Here is a 25,697-nt window from a genome sequence, read left to right on the forward strand (position 1 = left end):
CTGAAACCATAAAACTCCTAGAAACACAGGAGAAAGGCTCCTTGACATTGCTCTTAGTAATGATTTTTTTGTATATGACACCAAAAGCACAGGCAAGAAAAGCTAAAATAAACAAGTGGGACAACATCAAACTAGAAAAGTCTGCACAGCAAAGGAAAACATCAACAAAATGAAAAGTCAACCTATGAAATGGGAGAAAATATTTGCAAACCATGTATTTGATAAGGATTTAGTATCCAAAATATATAAGGAACTCATACAAGTCAACAGCAAAAAACCAAACAATCTGATTAAAAAATGGGCAGAACGCCTGAATAGCCATTTTTCCAAAGACACACAAATGGCCAACAGGTACCTGAAAAGGTGCTCAGCATCAGTAATCACCGGAGAAATGCAAATCAAAATCACAATGCGATATCACCTCCCACCTGCTAGGATGGCTATTATCAAGAAGACAGGAGATAACAAATGTTGGAAAACATATGGAGAAAAGTGAACCCTCATGCACTGCTGGTGGGAACACAAATCGGTGCAGCCAGTGTGGAAAGCAGTATGAAGGTTCCTCAACAAATTAAAAATAGAATTACCATATGATCCAGCAAAGCCACTTCTGGGTAGAGATTCAAAGGAAATAAAATCAGTACCTCAAAGAGATATCTGTACTTCGATGTTCATAGTAGCATTGTTTACAAGAGCCAAGACACCCTAAGCATCCATCAACAAATGAATGAATAAAGAAAATGTGGCATATATCTAGAATGGAATATTATTCAGCCAAAAAAAGGAGGAAATCCAGCCATTTGTGACAACATGGATGAATATGGAAGCCATTACACTAAGTGAAATAAGCCAGGCGAAGAAAGACAAACAGTGTATGGTATCAATCATATACAAACTCTTAAAGAACAAAAGCTGAATTCATAGAAACAGGAACAGAATAGTAGTTGTTGATGGGCTGAGGGCACAGGTGAAATTGGGAGGTGTTGGTCAAAGGGTGCAAACTTTCAGTTATAAGATGAATAAGTTCTGAGAATCTAATGTACAGAATGGTGACTATAGTTAATAATACTGTATTGTATACTTGAAATTTGTTATAACCTGTATGGGAAAAGAATCTAAAAAGAATAGATATACGTATATGTATAACTGAATCACTCTGCTGTACACCTGAAACTAACACAACATTGTAAATCAACTATACTCCAATATAAAATAAAAATTAAAAAAAAAGAAGTTTGCTAAGAATAGATCTTAAGCATTCTCACCACAAAAAGGTAACTCTGTGAGACGACGGCTGTGTTAATTAACTTGGTTGCGATAAATATTTCACAGTGTATATGTGTATCAAATCATCACGCTGTGCACTTTAAATATATACAATTTTATTTGTCAATTATACATCAATAAAGCTGGAAAAAATACAATTAAAAATGTGAAAGAATTTTTAAAATTAAAAATGTTAGCATTATATTACTTTTGACATCTCTTTCAATGAGGGATTTGAAACAAAATGTATCTCTATTTTTTTTAAATCGTCCATTAATTGACTAAAAATAAAACATTAAGATTTAACTCTCTTCTCATCACATCAGTTTCAAAGCAAATAGGGTGAAGTGTCTTGGGAAATCATTATTAAATTTAAAAATGTCATTTACATCAATATTTAATACATGAATATGTATGATATTCACATGAAATGTATTCCAATTGGGTTCACATTTAAAGACCTTAAAGATTTTTGTTTTTGCTTTTAAGGAAAAACTAAATCCAGATTCTTATTTCAAAGGTGAAAACAAACAGGCTGGAGAAATAACAAAACCAGGCCAAGGCCTCTGTAAGTCACTGTAACATCAGCTTGCACCTGACAGTTTTTATGCTAAACTTGCAGCCCCCGAGCCTACTACTTTGGCTTTCTCAACCATCACAGGGTTCACTAAGAAATGATCGACTGATGTTACTATAACATAAAGGGTGGTATATATTCAGTCGTATATTACAAGTGTGGCTTCTGTCCCTTGTGAAATGACCTATGAATTTAAATGTGTAGCAGGCAGCAAAACAAGTGTAGTGTTCCGAGACACAAACCAAAGGAACCCAAGTATATTCACCCAGATAAATACAAGTGTAACACTCAAAAACACAAACAAAAGATGTACATAATACCTTTTGTAGCCTATCCCATTTTCCTTACACTGTAGGAATCTTAGCGGCAAGAATGCCACAAATGAGCATCCGGCTAGCCAGGTTCTATTTGACGAAACCTTGGACAAAGTGATTTACCTTCATTTACTCATTAGTGAAATGAGGAGTTGGATGAGATGATCTCTAAAGTATCAACAAACTCTAAAATCATGTGAATAAAAAATGAAGTCTAAGTGATTTACTGACAACTTTGACTCATAGTTTCAGCTTGGAAATTGACACTTTACCTTCCTTTGAACAAGATATCTGGCATCTCTGACTCAATATAACTAGAATAATTCTAGAAAGAAAGAAAATTCTAGAAATTTCTGGGAAAAAAATGTGATAACAGCCAAGGAGTGGAAGTTGCTAACTTAGTTTCATAATATTCCTTCTACACGAGGACTATTAGCATGTATTTCCTCCTTCCTCAAATGTGCATTAAGTGCAGAGTTCTAGGAGGGTAAACTTTGTCCATGAATTGCCTTCCTAAGGCAATCTGGATTCTTCAAAGTGATTAAAAAGGACATTCACAGCATTAGTCAGCAATGAAGTAAAGAAGTCACTTAGCCTTTTTTAGTTTAAAAACATGTTTGTTTCTCTTAGAATTGTATTTCATCAAACATGCCATTGAATGTAAGATACATCATTATCTGTTAACCACCAAGAAAGAAAGAAAAAAAGTCTCCAATTAAATTGGCATGCCATAAATTTCTGAGATGTTAAAATGTGAAAAAGGTGTCTTAGAATCATTGACTGTTGCACCATAAGGCTTTGACCCAGCATGCCCAACACCTTGGACAAAACCATCCTCCAAGAGGAATCGTAACGACGCAGGTAGGTCATGAGTCCCGTTTGACTCAAGCCTCTCTCTGCACCCGCGTCATACTCATTAAACTTTTTTTTAAGGCAAATTATTTATCATTTATACTAAACAGAAATTAGGAAGAAAATAGTTAATGCAGGCTAAATATGTGGCTCTTGAATACTTTCTGTATTTCTTACTCTTTTCAAGGGCAAAGAGCTGCAGCCTTATCCATGCAGTTTGGGGAATGTGTCAAACATTTCTGAAATGTCTAAAGGCTACCAGCATGTACTCTCCCTCCTCATTCCCTATTCTGACAGTCACAGACATGGGGAGCTAAAAGGCGTCTCATAAACTATCTGGGCCAAGGCTTCATTTTCAAGAGGTAGAAACTGAGCCTTAAAAAATGTTGGAGGCAGGATAAGAACTCAGTTCCCTGACCTCCAGTCTATAAGCTGCTAGATTCTAAGCATTCTGCTCAATTACTCCTACCTTAGTTTACAAAGGACAACCTAGAAGAGGAGTCTTTTTTGTCTACTTGTCTGAATTTCCTCCAACTAACTTAAATAAGAATACCTTTCTCTAACAGTGTCCTTCAAATGGGACAGAGAGAGTCTGAAACAAATTACTCAAAGTTTCTTAGATCTTCCTTCTCACCCAGGTTCAGTGACAAAGGTTCGTTAAGTTGCAAATAATGAATGAGAAGAACTCTGTAAAGCAAAGAAAGAGTAAAAGCAATGTATTCAATGTTCCCTCACACTGTCCCTTTCTCAATAAATTTTTTTAATGAATGCAATGAAATATTTTCCTCTTGCTAAACTTGAGATACCACTAAATCATTCCCAAATGTAGGAAGCATTCCCAGTGTGACTCAGTCCTAACCAAGCCCTGCATATAGTACCAGCCCTAATAGATGCTCCAATAAATACAGCTTCATGGGAAGACACTATGACGAAGCAAAGAATTAAACAGTGTAACTCCTGTGCTGAAATGTGTATAATAACTTAAACTCTTTCCGCATCACAAAAGTCCAGCTCAGTATCTCTAAGTTTTATAGGAAATGCCCTAGAGAGGCAGTCCATATGTCTGTAAAGTTAGCTGCATTCCATGAAATAGAGTGGTTACGATCTCAGGGAGATTCTGCAATCTGCCCCAGACAGGGCAGTGTCAGGTTTGGCAGGAAAAGAACAAGAGCCCCACCTCATCCCAAACCACTTATGTCCCAAGCATTACTGTTGCTACACAAGCCAATTGTCCCATTATGACCTTCAAAGAAGACACTATTGCCATGAACCTAGGATTAAGATACGCTTCTTTCGCCTAACCTCACCATGAAACACTGGGTTTACCCTGAAAATGAGTTTTGCATCCTATCACATAAACCCAGATCAACTGAAACCCCATGGGCCAAAAACTACCAAGACATTTTACACTATACCAGCTCAGTTCATCAAGACATTGGATCTCATGTTTTTCCCAACCTTAGATGGCCAGGTAGTATCCTCAAAAAGAGACTTCTTTTCGGCCAAAATATCCCAAACCAAGATGGCCAATGGGTTAATGTTCTTTTCTGAGCTCTTCAATTAGGCTGCTTCCTGTGTCTGAGGGCTGGCAGGCAGGGCACCCCTGTCAGAGCTGCAGAGAACTCTGCAGATGTCTCTGCTGTGTTCAGTCAAAATGAAAAGGACACAAGATGGCCCTCTGACACAGACAGCTGTCGATTAGATGGCACACTGACACTTGGCCAGCCAATGAGCAGCAGCAGAGATGACAAGCGCTTGGCTAATCAGCTTGCCTATAAAATCACAGCCCTTCCCAGCCCTACTCACATCAGCCCATGAGGCGACAGCATGTACAGTCTTCAGCTACCCTGTTCTCAGTCTCTACGTGTATGTGTCTCTCTCACTCGCCCACCCCATGTGATGAGGACTGTGAGAAAGGCTCAATACAATATGTGACAAAACAAAAATCAGACCAAAGGAAACTGATAAACAAGAATAGGAAAGGAAATCCCTGCAGCGAACTGACCCCAAAGAAAACAAAATGATAGGCTAACCTATTCAGAGCTGGTTCACACTGATACTGACATAGCGATACCCATTATAGGTAACCAGACATATGTATTAGACAAGAGGCAAAATGATCCGCCCCGCCTCTTCCCCATCCTCCATCTTGCCTTTTGTCCCTCTAGCCACCAGGGAGCAATTTGGGGCTAGATCCTGGTAGAGGAGGCTAAAATTCTGAGCTTTACCAAATATTTAAATATTAGGGGACTTCCCTGGTGGCACAGTGGTTAAGAATCTGCCTGCCAGTGCAGGGGACACGGGTTCGAGCCCTGGTCCAGGAAGATCCCACCTGCTGCGGAGCAACTAAGCCCGTGAGCCACAACTACTGAAGCCTGCATGCCACAACTACTGAAACCCCACGTGCCTAGAGCCCGCGCTCTGCAACAAGAGAAGCCACCACAATGAGAAGCCTGCGCACCGCAACGAAGAGTAGCCCCCGCTTGCCACAACTAGAGAAAGCCCACGCACAGCAACGAAGACCCAACGCAGCCAAAAATAAATAGATTTATTTAAAAAAAATTTTTTTTAATAAATACATAAATATTAGGCGTGGGGGTAGGGTGGAATGAATTGGGAAGTAGAGCTGAAGGGAGAAACTCAGGGGATCTGGAGAGAGGAAATGTGAGTTCCTCAAATCTTCCACTGATTTTCTTAATTAGCTAACTCTTGAGCTCAAAGATATTCCCTCTAAACTAATAACCAAATGCTAAGTTCACTAAGGAGCTACCTTATGAGCCTGACAGATATTTTTACCCATTGATAGTAAAAATACCAATCTCTCTCTCTCTCCCCCCCTGCTCTTTTACTCCTCTTTGGTTTCTAGAAGAACAGCTGGTTGGAAGCAGCGAATCAGGAAGCAAAACACGGGGAGACAGGCAAAGTGGATACAGAGTCGCATTTGCGGCTGTCCGCCTGCAGTCTGGAAGCTGAAACAGCACAAGTCTACTTTAGATAAAGACGGATTAACAAATTACAGCCTCACCGAAGGGGACCTTCAGGTAGCAGAGACCTTCCACAGCCACCCTGTGTTCAGACCACTTTCATTCGACTCTTCTTCCTTGGCTCCCCCAACCAAGAGTCCAATCCACCTGCCGTGCCGAAAATAAAACCCCTGAAGGTTTTTTATAAAATCATTTTTCAAAGATCATGAAAGCGTGAAGAGAAGTGGGAAGAGTAGATACTGGGGATGGGTGTCCTTCGTCTTTTGAGAGTCTGAGAAAAAGTCCAAATTCAAGGCTTTTCCAGCTCTGCTCCAGCTCCGAGAACCTTGGAGGTACCTACAGCTGTCAAAGCCCGGACAGAAAAGGCAATAAGACCATCCACACAGGGTGGCCCTGTTGCAGGACGTCCACAGGGCCACTGCCTTCTAGCTCATCCCTGGAAGACAAAGCTGTCTTTCTTTGAGAGGAATGTGAGAAGCTACACAACCTCCACCTGCAATCGTCACCAACAAGCAGGAAGAGTTCTAGGACAGAGCCTGAGCCTGGCCACCGTCTCTCCAACACTAATACCTACAGCTTATCAGTTAAACCAGGACAGCAGGCCCTGCCAGCTGCCAGGTAGCTCAAGAAGCACACTGGGTCCCCAACCAGGGAATCCCCATGGCAGGGTGAACAGCCGTGTCACCAGGATGCTAGTCAGCCACTGAGTTTCTAAGGGCTTGGGACACTCCTGCTCCCTCCTCTGCCCACGCTCTTTGAAAGCTGTATTATCATCCACACAGACCCTACCCACGGACCCCAAAGTGCACCAACGTCACACAGCCTTGGGCTCTCAGATCACTACCAACTCTTCACCACCGTTCCAGCTAATACCAAAATGGGCACCTTCCGATAGAAAGCTTTTTCCCTCTTACGAAATCTTTGCTAAGCATAAAAATTCAAGAAGCAGAACCACTATAGTTTCTGGGTCAAATGTCAGTTTGCGATATATAATGTTGTAGTTTTCCCCAAATTTCATCAGCACTGAGTATTTCTAATATTGAATTCGGCCTTTTATTTTTAGTTAAGAAAGCGATGCTTACTATGAAAAAAGAGTCAAACAATACCGCAGTACGTCAAGGAAAAAGAAAAAGTATTTTGCACACGTATGAAAACCAAGGAGGTCATTCCGGGCAAACCCAGTTCTTCCCTGTGCACAGCTCAGAGTAGTGATGGGAGCAGCCCCTGGGGCCACGTCACTCCCCTATCTCTTTTCACCAGCTGGAGCTCTCTTTTGCCAGTTGAAATACTGGGAGGGTCCAGCCCGCCATCATGCAGTCTCCACTGTCCCCTGGGGAGATGGGGACCAAAGGGGTGCTTGGAACAGCAAGAGTAGCCACATCACAGAGGCTAAGGGGACACTGGCCTGCCACCTCAGGCATCTCTTCTTGGAGCCTCTGACATCCAGGCACCATTTTAATGTTAGAACAGAAGAGGGAAGAAAGCAATCATTTCCCCAAAGAAGGAAGTTATTATTAAAAAAAAAAGCCCAGAGGACTTCCCTGGTGGTCCAGTGGCTAAGAGTCCACACTCCCAATGCAGGGGGCCCGGACTCAATCCCTGGTCAGGGAACTAGATCCCACATACTGCAGCTAAAGATCCTGCATGGCCCAACTAAAGATCCTGCACGTGGCAACGAAGATCCCGTGTGCCACAACGACCCGGCGCAACCGAATGAATGAATGAATGAATAAATAAATAAATAAATATTAAAAGAAGAAGAAGAAGAAAGAGAAAAAGCCCGGGCTCTAGAGAAATTAGGACTGAAGGGAGTTGGACCACCTAACTGTCCTGCTCAAGTGCAAGCCTAGTTCAGATTTTCAGGGAATCCTGCCTTTGTTGCTCTGAGGCTTTTCATCTCGAAGTTCATTCCACATCTTCTTTCTCTCAAGAACATGGCACGTGCGTAAGCTCTTGTTTGTGGCAAATGGACCTTCTAGGAATCACATCTATTGAAAATAAGAGTATTGACCTTCCCGCTCGACCGGGCTCACAGTTTGGTTCTGACCAGAACAAGGGCCGTCTTGTCAGTCCTCTCTCTCCAGTTCCATTAGGGCTGCCTGACACCCTATCTTGCACACTTGCTTCTTAGTTACTGCAAAGCTTTTACATATTTAGGGATCTTTTCCATCAAAATATTCTGGAATGGCTAGAGGCTCAGACACATGAATGATATCTGCTCACATGTGCTTTTTATCCAAGTTCACAGCTCCTGGTCACTGAGGGTAAACAGTGTTATCAGTGATTATTATGGATTTAGTCAAGTATATTTCATTCCTGTCATTTATGAGCACTTGTGTTGGCTCATATTTACAATGTCGGGATTCTGTCACTTTGGTAACCTTCTGAGACAACGTTTTTCCAGTGTTACAGTGACATTTCAAAAACTCAGTATTTACAAGCAAACAACATCCTCTGGCTCCGCAACGGTGCGATTCAGTGGTGGCAGAACAAAGGGACGCTGGTCTAGAAATTTCTTCAGGATGTATTTCCAGCTACTTCTGGCTATCACTTCATAGTCTAGGGCGGCCCTGTGGCCTTTGGAAGAAAGAGGCTACAAAGGCATCAAGTAAAATTTCAGTGTTACCTGAGACTGGAATTTTAACTGTTTTGTGTGGGTCCACATGAATGAAGTCTGCTGTGCGACACTGAGAAGTCTCTTAACATCTCTGAGCCTTAGTTTCCCATTTGCTACTAAGCAGCATTGGGCACCAGGTGACAGTTAGGTCCTTTCTCACTGTAACAATCCATCCTAAAGATTTCAAAATTATACACAGAGATAAAACTCATCATCATTTTTTTTCCATGTCCTACCTCAAGGTTATGAGGAAAAGAATCCTGTGCAGGAAACAGGGAGAAGCAAACCATTTTCTACTCAACTCATCCACTTCTTCCCTTTTCCTACCCACCCTCTGCCAAGCAAGATGGACCAGGGAGAGTGAAGGAGGATGAAACCTGAGTGACAGAAACACTGTTGGTATTACATTCACCCCCGAGCTTCAGAGCCTTTCCATTATCAGGTGGACCATGGTCCTTTCAGCAGTGGAGTAGAGAGGTACTACCACTGACAGGTAACAGACAAGGCAGGAAATACGCACCACACCGTATGCAATTTGTAGTTCCTTATGGGAGACATTCAAAATATTCTTTCTTGGCCCTCGAAGGACAATGCTCTTGATATACAGATTGTGGTGGTGACATTATCCTCTTTAGAAACGCAGTCTTTCCTACTGACAGAAAGAGGTCTCAGTGCAGGAAGCTGGATGATACCTAAGTTAACAGTGAGAAGAGAGCTAGAACCATCTACGAGAAGACCCTGTGGGCTACCGGCGATCACAAAAAGCTTCACCAACTTTATCCAGGGATAAAGAAGCAATAGAGAAAATGATAAATCTGGAGCCAAAGGACTTTGTCCCCTAGTCCCATCTCTGCCACTTACTATTAATAGTGACAAAATCGCTCTGAGTCTCTGTTTCATTATCAATAAAATGGGGATTAAAAAGAGTTCCTACCCCACCGGGGTCACAAGTTATATAACTTGTTATTGTTGTTGGTTCATTTATTCACTTACTCATCCATCCACTGACTCCCAGGCAAACAGAGTGTTCCCTGTGAGGCATTCGGGAGAGAATACAGGCCTAGCCCTTGGCCCTCGCTGCCCGTAGAGAGCGTGACAACTGTTGAGAGAGCGCAGTGCATCAGAGGCTACCCAAGCACAGAGGAGGGCCACCTCCTTCTGGCCTGGATATAACAATGCATGAGCCGGATCCTGGACACAGAGTGTGAGTTATCTGGTAAAGGAATATAAGGAGAGGAAAATGAGAGGCAGGATGAAGATATTCCAGGCCAATGGAAGGGCCGTTGTAAAGACAGAGAGGACCATGACAGAGGCCTCAAGGGAACCATGAGCAGCTCAGTACGGCTGGAACACGAGATGTGAGTGGTGAGTGTGAAGGCCAAGGCTGAAGGCCAAGGCAGGGGCCAGGCTCTCTAAATCCCATTCAAGACGCTAAGGCTGGGTCCCCGAAGCCACGGAGGGATGGTAAGCAAGGGCATAACAGCACTGGGGATTTTTGGAGACAATCACTCCAGCAGCCTTGTGAGAGTGAAAAGGTGGAAGTGGAGGGAAGTGGAGGGGTGGAGACAGCAACAGTGGTGACGGGATGCGGGGGACGTAGTAGGTTTATTGCTGTAGGAAGCAGAATTGACCAAATCTGAAAACTGAGGGCTTATGGGGGTGGGGGAGACAGGATAATCTAGGACGGTGGTTGGGGGACAGTCACCAAGCCAACAGACACAGATGGAAAGACTAATCCTGAGAGGAAGTTCAATCAATAAAATTCAAGGTCAAAAGCACAATACCTGAGGTGAATTATCTCATCGGTAACTGCCAGATTTTACTCTAGCCCCTTGAAAAATATATCCGAATAGATGCGAGAATGTCAATGTGAAAAGTTATGTGTTAGAGCCTCAAATTAGGCGACTATGCTATTATTAGCTCAAGCCCTCTCCCAAGACAGTGATATCATGACCTTGGAGGGTGTGGGGGGCGGGGTGCTATTTCGCGATAAATATTTATTAAACACCCAGCTGAAGGTGTGGTGGAATATGGTATTGTTGAATGTTCTGGTATGTTCCACTTGCTCACTGAGGTTCTACAGAGCTGACCTAGGATGTCTGCATTCTATTTCTAGAACAATACGTGTAAGTATCTAGAGCCCTGATCAAAAATGATGTGCACCAGGTAACTAAGGGGACATAGTGGATGGACTCCACAGGAGCCTCCAATCTTGGTTCTGTGAGTAGTTCTGCAGGCATACTATGAAATTTGAGGGGGTACTACAGTTACCTAGGGTATAATGAAATGAAAATCTGCTTTGTAATGAAGTAGGAAACGGAGACAGTCTGGAGTCCAAGAATAATAGGGCGGATGTGTTTTCTGCCATAGGGAATAGAGAGGAAGTTCTCCTAGAAATAAAGCAAAGGATAATCCCTTTCCCGACATACGAAACACCAAACTTAAATATTCTTTCCGTTGACAAAATGGCACCCAGAATTTGCACTCTGAAAACATATTCAAGCAAATCTTACTTGGTAGCTAAGTGGGAGTAGGACTGAGAGAAAGTGGTCCATATTAGTGACTCCTTGGCTGAGACAGTTAAATGGCAGAGATGCAGGAAGACTCCTTGAGGGACAACGTCAGTAGTAGCAGCTGTTGACATTCTTCTTTGTCACATGTCACTGTCCATAGCAAATCTTTTACCACCGCTGATGTTATGTCGTACCAGTCACTGGACACATGACAGTTCCGAACTGTAGAGCTCAGAGCGACAAACAGACTTCACAGTTCAAAAGTACTGGTAATAGATCTTTCCACAGGAGTGAATCACATCCAAGGAAGAAAAAGTTGAGTTGATGGGGACTTCAAAGGAGTGGTATAGCCTGAGTTAAGTTGTATTCCCCAACTTGTGCATGAGTTGTGTGTGAAAAGTTTGTTTAGAATTTATAATGCATTTCTCTACTAAAAAAACTTATAAAGTTGAAATACTTCTAAGATCTTGAAATCTGATTCTCTTGGGGTTTTAGAACTTAATTGTAAGCAATGACCCTAAGACTCTAGGATTCAGGTTTGTGCCCACACTAGGCTTTGAATCCTGTGAAACATAAGAGGTACAGAAAATATCCTAGTTGATCACAGACTGAACAAAATCTCATAGGTCCAGGCAGCCCCCAATGGAACCAAAGAACCACTGGTTTTAAGCAATATTCTTATCAAAAAAAGAAAATTCATCATTGAAACATGCAACTATTTTTAATCTGGACTGGTGATCAATAACGCTACCTGATTTTCTCTCTTCTCTACGGCAACTATCACTAACATTTTTCTCTGACTTCGTCCTGTGAAACCATCTACCTTTCAACTGTCATGAGAGGATATTTTCTGAGTCTAAACTCACTTTGGGTCAGGGACCCAGCTCTCATTCCCTCTGTCCCTTTCACATACAGTCCTTTTGAAGAGCACAAAACATTCTTTCTATGATACCATGTAATGAGTAACCTTCATATTCTCCCAAAAGGGTATATAGTTTTCTTCCTATTCATAGAGTCGGCATGTTGTCTTTAGATTTTTCCATGATTATATGAAGCAAATTTATAAACGTTTCTTCTTAGATATTCACTGTAAGAGTAGCATGATTAACTCATGATGAATAATTATTCATACTCACTATCATATAACCATGTAATGTATATTGACACCCTACATACCTTAAGTGGGAATAAGGTTATGCTTAGTTTATTTCAGTGAACATTTTACTATTATTTCTGTTTGGATAAAAATTATTTTATAGGCATCATTACTGACCCAATCTTCAACAAAATGTACATGTTACGGTAAGGGATTTAATCCAATAGGCATCTACATATATAAGACTTGTATGGCCTACTAACTCATTCCCTCTTCATATTGTTTCCTATTCTGCTATTAGGATGATCAAACGGATCTCAGAGAGGCTTGTAAAAATCTCTATTAAAGCACAAAATGAGTTAAGGTTTTGATCGCGATTTTGTAACCTTTATTTTTATTTAATAATCACTTCAGAATTAGAGGTACATTTTAGGATCCTTTCCCTTTGACTTTATTTATACCGTGTTGATGGTAGCCAGACTCAATGTTTCCTTCCTGTAGCTTGTGTGGTACTTTTTTTTTATATGTAAAGATGAAGGGAGAAGGAAAACAAAAGTAAGAAAAAAGTGAAAGTAACTTTTCATCAGAGTATAAGAGCTAGCTACTTAGCTAAATAAAAATAACATATTTAGTGATTTGTAATATAAGAATAAAATGAACTTGCTGGGTCTCAGGAGGTCTGCAATATGCAAAAGGTACCTTTCCAATTTAATTGAGGTAGGAGTTATTTAATTTTTTTACAGGTATAGTTTTCAATAAAACTACATATGCCTATAATACTGCAATGGCAGATGTGTCTCGATTATTAGAGGTGGGCTCAAGGGAATATATACAATGGATCTTGAAATCTGTAAGCAGCTGTTTGGGGGGGGGGTGGTGGTGAAATGATGGGGGAGGGCATTGTACCACACACATGTTCCTTAAGTGCAGCGATGTTTTGTTATTTTACTGCAGGTGTATTACAGAGATGAAATTTAATAACTTACTGTATACAATACCAATAAAACTGAAAAGATTCAGTGCCCTGCTGTTCATTATCGTGGTACAAATGAGCTCGGATTATTCTGTGTGCACGCACGGGCAAACCCCGACACAGAGACCCCTACGTCTAGAGCTCTGGAGGATGGTCACTGCTTGAAAAACCTTAGGGATGTTCACCCTTAATTGCTTTCTTATCACTGAATTCTCGTCCCAAATTCACGTAAACGTGACTTTGAGGTGGGTTAAAATAAGATATATTTGGTATTTTTTAAAACGTCATAGAAAGCCTTCACCAGAAGAGGTCTTTCGAAGGGACAGGTTAATGGAATGAAGGGATATATAGATTTCCTTAAGTACCATAAGAATGTTAATATATTGTGATAATATATTCTATTCAACAAAATCTAGGGAAGTGCCAGTCTAAAGATGCTATCCCACCAAAATTTGACTTCTTCCTTTATTAAGTACAAGAAATGTCTGATAAAAATAAGTGCCATACTGTGAAAAAACATTTGTGTATTAGAAATGCTAAAGCAAATGCAACTACGTATTAGTGCCGGTCTTCTTCTCCCAAGAAACTACTTCTGTTAGATAATAAATAACACAATGAACATAAAAGGTACTTGCTTTAGGAAGCTCAGTTTAGTTTATCTGTGAGTGAAAGCATCTGTAAAGAAATCCACATAAACATTGAGAACACACACACACAATTTTTCAAAGGATGGGGTTCTTCAATTCCAAGCAGGTTACCACTATCAGGCACAGCAGCAGACTCAATATCTGTTCCTTTCTTAAATATTTACTTCTAAAAAGATTATGGGGTTTTGTCGGTAGCTTGCAGTGTTCCCACTATTTTAACTTGGGGTTTCAGTTTTAAGAGTTTCAGGAGACATTTCCTAATGATGGAACCATTTCAAGCATGATCACACACAGAGGAGTAAATGTTTCTGCCATTTCATATTGAAAAGTGAAATTCAGCATTCTTCTGATGCTGAATTGTGAGTCTACTGCCTTTTTTATGGAAAGAAGCTATAGGACTATAGTGACTTCTACAGGATGGGTAGATATATTTCAGCATAAAATTTTACCAAGTACACCTCAATTGCTCAAAAACAATTAAGTCAATTGTTTGTTTAGTCATTAACTGATTTTCCCTTTTCTCTTTACATGTCAAAAGTGTAAAGATGAACTGTAGTCCTAATTGCTAGTGGCTATTAAAAACCCCTCAATACTTTTCATAAGAAAAGAGAAGTTAATCCGAATATTCTGGTGAAATTTCATTTAGGATATGAGGACACCATGTTTTTGGTGTCTCATAAATCATCTCAAAGCAATGTCAGAGGTTTTTTATGTGCTACCTGTCCTGAACTGTTTAGAAAACTCGCCTATACTTCTGACACATATTTGTCACTTTATATATGACAAAGTGAGTTAAATGTCATAATCGAAAAAATCATTGGGTCACATTTAAATGCCTGCTAAAAGTACTGTTTTAGAACTTTCTATGTAGTTCTTGTATTTGGGGAACCATAATTTGATCTATGAGGAACCCAAATTTGTGTACTTGCAAACCATATCCTGCCTGCACTGCACAAAAAGGGAGGCCCAAATATAATCCACAGATTTTTAAGGAAGTGCTCATGCTGTTGCTAAAACGTGAATTGGCATATTCTATACCCCAGCCTTGTCACAGGAAATCTTCATTGGTTTTAATGGAATTGCACATGCTGATTCTGAAGATGTTACAGAATAGATTATTCATATAAGCCCACGTGGTGCCTTTTAACAAAAACAGAAAAGCGAAAACAGGCTGGGCTGTAAGGAGCTGGGTGGCCTGCCCTCCTCTCCGCCTTCCCAACCGTGTTCAGGGTTCCAGTTTACCCTGAGAAGTTACTCCATTCTAAGCAATGTGTTCGACCCAGATTCTCCAGTGGGCCTGGAATCTACCAAAAGTGGTTTTCCAGATGGGCTCTCCTACCGACCCCACCTCTGAGCGTAGAAACCTCACCACGAGCTCGGGCCTCAGGGAACCCAAGTTGGAAAAGCACTGGCTTTAAAACCAGGCATTTTAAAGTCCAAAGCCTGGCTCTGAAACTTAGGGTGAGATCTTGGGTCTGCTTGCTTAACCTTTCTGAGCATCATTTTCTTAATTCTTAAGTGAAGATAATCATAATCACCCCAGGGGTTTTTACTGGCACCTAATTTTAGTCCGTCCCCCCACCCCCACCCCCCCACCCAGCTTCCTCTAGATTGAGCCCAGACTGAGGTTTAGAAATTCACTCATCAGCCATGTCTGGGCTGTGAGTGGACGTATGGATCCACTATCTCAGTGATCCTTGATAGAGCTACTTCATCGGGCATCACAGCAACCCACTTGACTCAGTCGGTCAGAGACCGATGGTCAACCTTGCGAGATCTTTAAAAACAATTACTAAAATATAGAGGAGCAATCTGAGACTTTGAGAAAAACCTTGGTGCTTATCGAAAGATTAATCTAATAGCTGGGGGCACACAGATTGTCACAAGGTTCCAAATTTCAGCAAAAAGAATACTAGAGTTTGTGTACAAGGAAACATAGCCTATAACCACATCTTTCCTCCTGCAATTAAAGCATTTCTGACCATTAGCCTGAGCCATAAGCTATGCCTTAAGAAGTCTGAAGTATGCTTTAATACTTCCAGTCTCCTCCAGGTAAGGAACCATATTTAATACAAGGATTATTAACATTATACTTGTATATGTATGAACGCTGAAATCGACAGCACTGAAATGAACAATGAAATAAAGCTCCTTAAAGAAGAATGTCAGCTATAATGTAGAAGGAATGATGGAGTTTTCAAAAAATCACTAGTTCAGGGCTTCCCTGGTGGCGCAGTAGTTGAGAGTCTGCCTGCCAATGCGGGGGACACGGGTTCGAGCCCTGGTCTGGGAAGATCCCACATGCCGCGGAGCAACTGGGCCCGTGAGCCACAATTACTGAGCCTGCGCGTCTGGAGCCTGTGCTCCCCAACAAGAGAGGCCGCGATGGTGAGAGCCCCGCGCACCGCGATGAAGAGTGGCCCCCACTTGCCGCAACTAGAGAAAGCCCTCGCACAGAAACGAAGACCCAACACAGCCATAAATAAATAAATAAATAATTTTAAAAAAATTGTTGGGGAACAGGGATCTATGCCCAGTGCTAAAGTATAAACACAAAGATTGTTTGCTCACTTCGTCCCAGCTTACCTTATAAATACTACCAAATGTAAAACAGATAGCTAGTGGGAAGCAGCCGCATGGCATAGGGAGATCAGCTCGGTGCTTTGTGACCACCTAGAGGGGTGGGATCGGGAGGGTGGGAGGGAGACGCGAGAGGGAGAAGATATGGGGATATATGTATATGTAGAGCTGATTCATTTTGTTATAAAGTGCAGAAACTAACACACCATTGTAAAGCAATTATACTCCAATAAAGATGTTAAAAAAGAAAAAAAGATTGTTTGCTAATTACAAAGGGGAAAAGGTTTCTTTACAATGGACCGACCTGGGGGTCTCCACTTCTACCAAGTGGTTAAAGTCAGTGTTACCAATAGCAACATATCTTGACATCATATGCCTCCAGATGAAACGCAGTATGAAGCACATAGCATTACCTATGAGATACTCGGGCTAAAATGTTTAACTTCCGTCTGAATCAGCCTTTCAAGCCTAATTTTCAATTTGTAGGCAAGACAAGTGATAGATTAACAAATTAAACAGCACCACAAATAAATAATCCAACAGTTCAAGTAAGGGACATATTTTTCAAGACAACTGGCCTGCTCTCTTTAAGGTAAATATCACTTTTTAAAAAATTACAGGAACTGTTCTAGTTTAAAAGAAATTCTAAAGAGACACAGAAGCAAAATACAATGCATAAATTCAATGCCTGGGGGGGAAAAGAGCTATGAAAGACATCTTCATGGGGACCAATGAAGAAATTTTCATCTGGATTTGGTATTAGATTAGGAAACTATTGTTAACTTCTTTAGGGGTGATAACAGTATTTTAGTTAAATAGGCGAGTGTTCTTAATTTTCAGACACATGATGAAAAATCTAGGGGTCAAATCTTATTCGATCTGCCACTTAAAAACGGTGCACTGAAAAATATATATACTTACACATACACACACACAAGGCAAATATAACAAATACTAACAACTGTTTAAGTGGCACTTCATTGTATTATTTTTTTCAACTCTTCTGAGTTTTTGAAATTTTATACTATATAAGATTAAAGAAAATTTTGTAAATTTAATAAATGGTGCTTGATTCTCCCCCTTAACGTCCAGAAAGCTGCTGGTGGGGACTGAAGGGAGGGTATATAAGACCTTTCCTTTGTTTTTCCCCCTTATACCTAACACTTCACTTGAGGACCAAAAAATATTTGTTAATCAACACAGTGAAAAAATGGCTCCATTCTCCCCTTTGGTGTGTGTTGGGTGGCTGTCGGGAGAGGGGCATACCCATAGCAGTGCCCCCAAAACAAAGGAGCTGCTGACCGAAAAACAGTGCTTGTGGGCAGAGCCCCGATGGCATCACCCTGCAGATTTGGTCCCTGTGATTTCTGACACCATCGTGATTTAAAGTATTCTGTCCCACCGTCCACACCAGCAAATTCAAAAACAACAGGCCTGGAGTCTGACCTTTGGTTCCAATAACGCACCCACCAGAAGGAAACCAAGAACATCTCCAGTTCCCTCCTTTGGGAACCTTCAGACCTAGAACAGTGAGGCCGCCAGGCTAGTACTCAACACCAGGAAAGTCAGTGACAAGTGACTCTCCAGGATCTGACCTCTATGTCATTCCAGGGTCTGCACTGCACTTTCGAAGGAAGGGCTTCCAAAGGACTTTCTTTAAGAGGGTATGATTTCTGGTTTTCGGAGACAGGAAAACGCTGCTCGCTATATGGTTCTCACACACTGCTATTCAGCCTTCACTCTCTCAAAATGATTCCTAAAAGTGAGGCTGGGGAAATAAGCCTCAGGTCATCACTATCCTCACCCTGCCGGGTACAGAATTCATATAGGGCAAGATAGAGCTGACCTGGCCCCTGCCCTCCGGGAGTTTACAGACTCTGGGTGGAGACCAGCATTCAACAAACATCAATAATGGCACATTCAAAAAGCACCGTGAAGGCAAAGCAGAGCGCTAAGGCAAATACATGGATGGAAGAGGTCCCGAGGAAGGTTACGTAGGACCAGGTATGAATGACGGCACACTATAAACACACATTTAACCATAACGCCAAGTTAAAAACCAAGATGTATTCTGCTTCCACAAGACCTAAATAGCCATTTTCATAAGAAGAGACAAAGGACTTCACAGCTTTTTTGCGTATATCCTTCCTATTTTGACTTCAGATAAGAAACACCGGAAGGGTCCAGAAGTTTTAGAATTAAGCAATTTGTAATTCTTTTTGTATCAAAAATAAAAAGAATTAAAAGAAAAAAAAATCCATTCTTAAATGTGTAATTCATTTCAGAACCAACTACATAGGTTTAATTTCAATGAATCCAAAACAACTTGGTTTTCGAGCACACTAAATCACATACAGAGAAGACCTTTACATGTCCTCTACAGCTGCAAAGTTTCTGCAATTTAACAAAGGTATCTGAGATTAGGCCTAATTCTTAAATCCCGTCAGTTTTAAGATCTAAACATCAAATAACTTTATCAGCATAGTCCTATTTGATTACTTGCTGAGAAAGAAAAAGAATGTGGATAAGGTTAGAGCCTTGGACTTCACTAGAGAAAACAAGATATGGGCTGGGATATTCAGTTGTGGGGTTTTGTATAAAGATTTCGAGGCATCTTACTGATTTTCAGAATATCACTAATTTTCACTGCCTTTTAAATGAAGTACATATGCAATATATTCCCATGTCTTGAATAATCAAATTAAGGCAAGAAATCTAAAAGCTTTTTCAAGGTCAGTGGCAACACTAGATTTTGAACACAAGTCTTTAAATAGAGTAGACTCCTACAGAACATTCTAGGAAATCATCAAACCTAGCTGCACATTAGAATCACTTGGGGAGTTGTCAGAAACGCAAAGGCCCAACTCATAAGATGCGATTTTAATTGGTCTCAGATAGGGCCCAGCTCTCCACATATTACACACACACACACACACACACACACACACACACACACACACACACACACACAAAACCTTGCCCAGGAGATACTAATAAAGAAACCATTGCTTTAGACTTGAGCTATCTCCCAGAAAGAAAAGACAAACACTTCCTGATAATCAATACTCAACTTCCATTTAAGGGGAAAACTTCTGCCTTAATACCAAGCATTTGTGTTGACATCGCCATCTCATTCAAAAGCAGTAGATCTCGGGGAAGATTAAAAAAGACAAAAAAAGTTTGCAGTCACCAAACATCCTATTCAAAGCAGCAAAAGAGGCCAAAAGTAAATGACATTTTTTTCCTTTTGTCACGCACAGTGATGCCCATTAGGTATTAGCTATTGGTTATCGTATTAAGATTGGACTATCCTGCGAAAAACTTTATTTCCCCTCATTTTCATTTCTGTCAGACTTTCCATTATAAATTTTATTTTCCCTGCCAGTAAAAAAAAAAAAGTCGTATGAGGCTGCAATTTGGCAAGAACATTTCAAGCCTGGGTGTGATTTCCGTACTCCAATTTGATTTAAATTAGTTTTGCCATATTTAGTGAGAACTAAAAAAAGTCCGTTTGGCCACTTTGGTTTCTATGGGTTTATTTTCTATACAATTTCAAAAAGGCTGAAAAAGTCACCGAGTTCATTTCTGATCATTTTATATGGAAGTGCATTAATGAATTCATATTATCCCATTACTATTTTCAATGAAAACAATTTAATCGCTAATAAAGAACCTGCCGGCTTTTGTTTCTCAGCTAAGACACCCACTTTTAAAAAGTCCCATGTCTATCGCTATTAGTGGTACATCCTCAAGAGACACATGACGGATATATATTTTTTTAACCTGGTGCATTCTGAAACAGCAAACATTCCAAAACAATAATTTATTTCTCCAGGACAGCATTTGGCTACCTGTTGCTTACCATCACTATTTCTCTGCACCAAACAAAAGGCTATTGGAACTGGAAGAAGCACGTTCATACGTAACAGTGCTCATCCCTGGAAGTCCACAGGATACACTGTTAGAATACGATAAAGCAGTTTTGGGAGCTCCTCAGGGCACAGCATCTAAAGGACTTCCATCCAGCATCTCTATAAGGTAGTAAACACGAGAAAACAAAAAGCTGCCTCTCCACGAGTCACTCACCTTGCCACACAGTGGGGAATCGGTTCAGCTGTGATCTGCTATTTAGACTTGAAGCCCAAGACACAGAGACTCTGCCTTTCTTTTGGGTTTGCATAGCTGGTGTTGGAGACAGGGATTCAAAAAAACAATTCGGCACAAGAGAAACTCACTCACTGGAAGATACACTAGGGTCTGTTCTAGTCTCAGATTTCACCGAAAGCAGAAATTCAAAATATGTACCCTTTCCCTCTCCAGCCCCGATTTCCTCAATCAGGGAATTTCCAAAATTGGGCTCCTCGCTTTTCTCCTTAAGTGATCACACCGTTTATGGACACTGCTGAGCCCAGGCTAAGCAAAGAGAGGGTCGGTCCTTGCAAGACTCACACTCATGAAGCAGAAATAAGGATGAAAGAATCTCCACACTCCACGGCTATATTATGAAGACTTGTTAAGAAAAGCGGATGCAGCCGCACTCCTGTATACAACAGAATTTGCCTGGACACAAATGTCTCACGAGGAGACATTCCCCAGGCCCAGACATTCAGCCGTCGCACGCCAGTCCGTCCACCTCTAGCCCACCCTCTGCCCCTTTCCACTTCTCACCTTGTGTCTGCCAAAAAAATTAACTTCAGTCTCACCCGAGCGAAGTGTTGCCCACAAACCGAGGGAGGGTCTGTGTCCCAGCACACACACTGACAGACTCACGCGGTCTGGATGATGCTTTCACAAGTTAAGGGGCCTCGCGCTTACTCAGCAGAGGAAATCTTTGTGTCTGGGAGGAATCACGCCAATTCCTATTAGGAAGAAAGGATACAGGGGCGAGGAAGCCTATTCTCTCATTGACCAGAAAAAGAGGCCCGTCGAAAACAGAGACCTCTGCCATGACCATCAGCGAACAGGAAGGATGTTGTCAACTTTCTTCTCCCCCAAAACTCAAACGGCCTCTGCCTTGACCCTGAGAAACCAGATACACAGGAACAGGCGCAGGAATCGAGAGCTTTACACCAGAGACTCGGCGCTAGGAGGCTGGTTGCCGAGCTATCTACCCCGCACATTTGCACTCACATTCCAAAGATGTTTCCGTTGTGCTGGAATGGCTGTAAATTTCTTTCCTGCGGAATTCTTTCCAAACAAACTGCCATAAACTGTACTCTGCAGCTTGTGCAGCAGGAGCTCTTAACCCAGCACCGTTCACCTCATCACAACAAATCTTTCAGATGCCGAATATGACTGAATGGATGGCTGGGCCAAAGAAGTAAACTTTAAAAATGCAAATCTATCCAGAAAAAACAAAACAAAACAAAACACCACCACTCCACCAGAATTCCACTTTTCGTGATCCCTGACTGATACCTCAAGGAAACCTTCTCGAGCAGGCTCTATTTAATGACTAAAACTGTTTGCTTACGTTTTCCAGGATCCATGAAACAGGTTGTTTAAAAAAAAATCAAAATGGATTTTTTTCCATATCAGTAAAGAAAACGGGAGGGTGAGAGGGTTCAGGAGAGCAAGCATTCCCTTCCCAGCACAAAAAGAATGTACATTTCTGTTTGGGTGAATAATAAAACACTAGAAAGCTTTGAATCTGAAAGAGGATGATTAAATTCTATCAAGAGTTTTCCAAAGTAAGAAACCAATGCCCTTAGAAAGAGAAAGTCTAAATCTTTAGAGAAAAAAAAAAAAAAAAGATTTGAAACATGTGATTAGTACCGATACTGAAATTAAAAAGAAAGCGTCTATAAAAACTCAACTGTCTTGAAACAAAGCTTACACTTTTGGCTATGGATAGTATTTTTAGAACTGGGCTTTCTCTGGAGAGTTGAAAGTATGCAAATGCAGAGTGCCCAGAGACACACACACACACACACACATGCTATACCTTTGTATGACACTGGCATTTTATTATTTAATTAAAGTACTCTTATTTTTCTAGCTCATGCATGCTTCCCTTGAGACGGCTTTGCTGTTAGCCTGCTGGCCTTGACTTCCAGCCAAAAACAATTCAGAAACAAAAAGGGACAACAAATCATATTTTCACAGACATTTTTATCCCTCAATACAACCCTGTTTTCACACAACATCCTACAGCCCCTATGAAAACTATAATTTAGGGCAGTAGCCACCCGAACCCAGGACCTGACACATGGCTGCACGGAGCATTTGCAGTGTAAGAAATTCTTAAGTTCCTAATTGCAAATAAACTCTTTTGATAGAACCACTTTACCCGAGATCGCTGGTTTGCAAACAGTGCCACTGGTACCGGCTGATGGATTAAAAAAATAACAACAAGCCAGTGAATACAATTCTGATACGATGAGGAGTTTATGACTTCCACGCTCCGTGTTATTTCATTACTTTTTAAAAAGAGACAGGCATCGGCAGACTTTCAGCGCATTAGTGCCACCGTCTAAAATGCATCATCTAATTGACAAAACAAAGTGATTTACCAGGTTCATTCTCTCTCAACCCTTTCCCAAAGCGAGATTCTCACTTACCTGGTGGCAACCCTGTAAATTTGATTCTCTCCCATAAGATGAGTAGGAGCCCCTTTCTGTTTTACCTGCCAAGAGAAACAACAAAAAAAGTGTAAATTGTGTTTTTTCCTTAAAAAAAAAATCTCCTCCAGGTAACAGACATCCACTTCTCTTCCCCGATGTTTACATACGTAAAGTAGGCACTACTGGCAATGTATACAAGCAAGACAGTGAATAACACTTCCTCACTCTGGCTATGATAAACTGGAAAAAAAAATATCCTTCATTCCTATTCTTAGCCAAACTGCTCCACACTTCCAAAAACTGTCATTCCAATGGCCTCCACTTTCTCTAACAAACAAATTGTCATTCCTTATTTTCACTTTCTTTCTCTCTCACAAAATTTAAACAACTTCATTTTTATTTACACAGCAGGCAAATTATCTATGTAATGACCCTAGCCTAGTCATTCCCATTGATTATATTGACACTTAATGGTGAGGCCAAAGCTAATCAATCAGGGCTCTCCAGATGGTGAATAAAGCAAAGAAACTATTCAAAATTCTGGGACTCTCTCTCTCTCGTTTATTTAAACTCCCTTTCCCAGGAGTATAGTCCATCATGATAAAGATGATCATGGAATTTACATTTGGGAAAGAGGGCTTTTGAAAAATTGCCCACTCTGAACCCAGCTTCAGATTCTACCAGTAGAACAAGGGATAATGGAACGTCAATGTCTTGTGCCAATTCTAACAACCCAATTTTTATCTGTAGACTGCTCTACAGAGATAGATAGAGGCTCAGATGCTATTTGGCCATATCTAAGGGCAGAAATCAAGGCTGCTCATTTGTTTCTTTTAAAAGTATGTTGAGCCTTAATAATCAGCAAGGAAGACAATGAAACCACATTATAAGAGATCTAAGCAGTAGAATACACCTAGTGACATGTAAAGAGTCCTTACAGAAAACAATCCATAACAGGACATTAAAAAGGGCTAGTGCCGCCCACGTGCCCAGAACACAAAGCCCACCCCACCCAAGACTGAAGGATACTGTTTTCCTTCAAGACTAGAGCTTAAGGTACATTGTCCTCTTTACCCAGGACTATACTATTCTTTTCTCCAATGGGAAAATTCAAAACTAGTATTTTGAGGGGCTGAATGGATCCTTTGAAGTTTACAATGCCCAAGTTTTCCCCCCTCGACTCAAGTTAAGATAAATGTTAGAAGTAACAGTGTTCATTGTAATCTTTTAGTTCAATGACAATGCTGTTAGAGTATGCCTTCCTGACACCACACAAAGAATGTGTCTTTGATAAATCTTATATCTGGTCAAAGGCATACCTTGTATGTAAGTCACTATATATGTAAAATGGAAGATGATTTTGAAGAAAGCCAAACCTGAGACTTAACATTAACCCTCTTCCCCAGTATTACCTTTTCCGCTGACTTCAGTGAATCTCAAACTTGGGAAATCACTCCCCCCGCCCAACTCCTGGTATAGTGTTCAGTGCAAAGTAGAAAATCAATGCCCATATCAGTTTCAATTCCAATGAAACAGGACACCATCTCAGTCCTGGGAGGTCTAAGAGAATACCGTTCACTGTATGAAGATTTTGCATTAAAGAATAGATGCATTTGCCTGTTTCAGAGGTATAAATGGTCATAAAGACATATTTACTCTTCTGTGTAAGTCAGATGTAAGCTACTTATAGTCTTTAACTTCTCTTTATAAATATTACTAACAGAAAAAAACTCTACCTTTTATGAGCTATCAAATGATGTACGTCCTTCCTGAAGCTCTCGCATCTACAAAGCTTCCCTACAACCACAACATGATTCACTTTGACCTAATATTCACTTGTTTAGCAAACAGAAAGGGAGGTAGAGAGGTCAGTAGAAAGGCAGACAAAACAGACAGAGAGAAAGAAGATAGATGAGGTAGAATTTACTCTGACTTCCTAGGAATTTGAACATCTAGTGTCCTGTTTTGGTAATTTCCAAAAATTGGAAGGAAGAAAGGCTATCTATTTCTTTCTCTAGAAGAAATTACGGAAGCTATCCCCTATAGAAGAATTTCACCACCTGGCATTATTTCCCAACTCAACTCCAGCACGTAGACCTGGAGAGATTAATTTTCCTACTAGGATTTGTCTCAATTCATATATGTATATAAGTTAGGTCTATTCCTTTCATTCTCTTAAAGGTAAAAGGGGTCCATGCAAATAGTAAGGATGTGAGAGAGAGAGAGAGAGCATGAATAAGAATAAATGGGAGAGAGAAGAGAGAGGAAGGGAGGACAATAAGGAGAGGGAGAGGTGGACTGGGAAAGAATGGGGGGGGGGGGTGCCGCAGGAAGGGAGAGGCGGGGAGGGAGGGATGATCAGAGCATGCATTCATGCTGCACAGAGTCCCCGAAGCACTCTTGGCTGCAAAGCCCCAGCATTCTTTACTATCATATCACATACAGACTGCTTAATCTTAATTTCGCTTGTTAAAAAATATTTATCCAGATACAAAAATAAACCCACTGCAAATTACAAGTTGTCAGGGTTAAAAATCTACTCCTGTTTGTGTGGGGGAGGATAAGAGACCAGCATAGACATGAATCATTCTCAGTAATTTGAGTGTTTCCATGACATCAATGGGCACCCGTCCAGGACTCTGTCGAAGTCTGTGAGGTACCAAAGAGGCAGCGCAGCCAGCAGGAGGCTGGGAGGTGCACTTTTTTTTTCCTTTT

The 25,697-nt window shown here is 41.0% G+C and overlaps 1 protein-coding gene across 18 annotated transcripts in view; it reads right to left on the bottom strand.

Annotated features, from left to right (window-relative positions):
• TCF4 (transcription factor 4) overlaps positions 1–25,697 on the bottom strand; it is a 353,245-nt gene that overhangs the window by 153,418 nt on the left and 174,130 nt on the right. For 11 of the 18 annotated variants that reach the window (XM_068562349.1, XM_068562364.1, XM_068562346.1 and 8 more), the window contains one exon: positions 22,980–23,044. In XM_068562349.1, coding sequence (XP_068418450.1) covers positions 22,980–23,044 — 65 coding nt within the window. The other 7 variants (XM_068562354.1, XM_068562352.1, XM_068562358.1 and 4 more) reach the window with 5 other exon arrangements.

Source organism: Eschrichtius robustus, chromosome 14 (assembly GCF_028021215.1).
Source record: "Eschrichtius robustus isolate mEscRob2 chromosome 14, mEscRob2.pri, whole genome shotgun sequence".
In the NCBI taxonomy this organism is placed as follows: Eukaryota; Metazoa; Chordata; class Mammalia; order Artiodactyla; family Eschrichtiidae; genus Eschrichtius; species Eschrichtius robustus.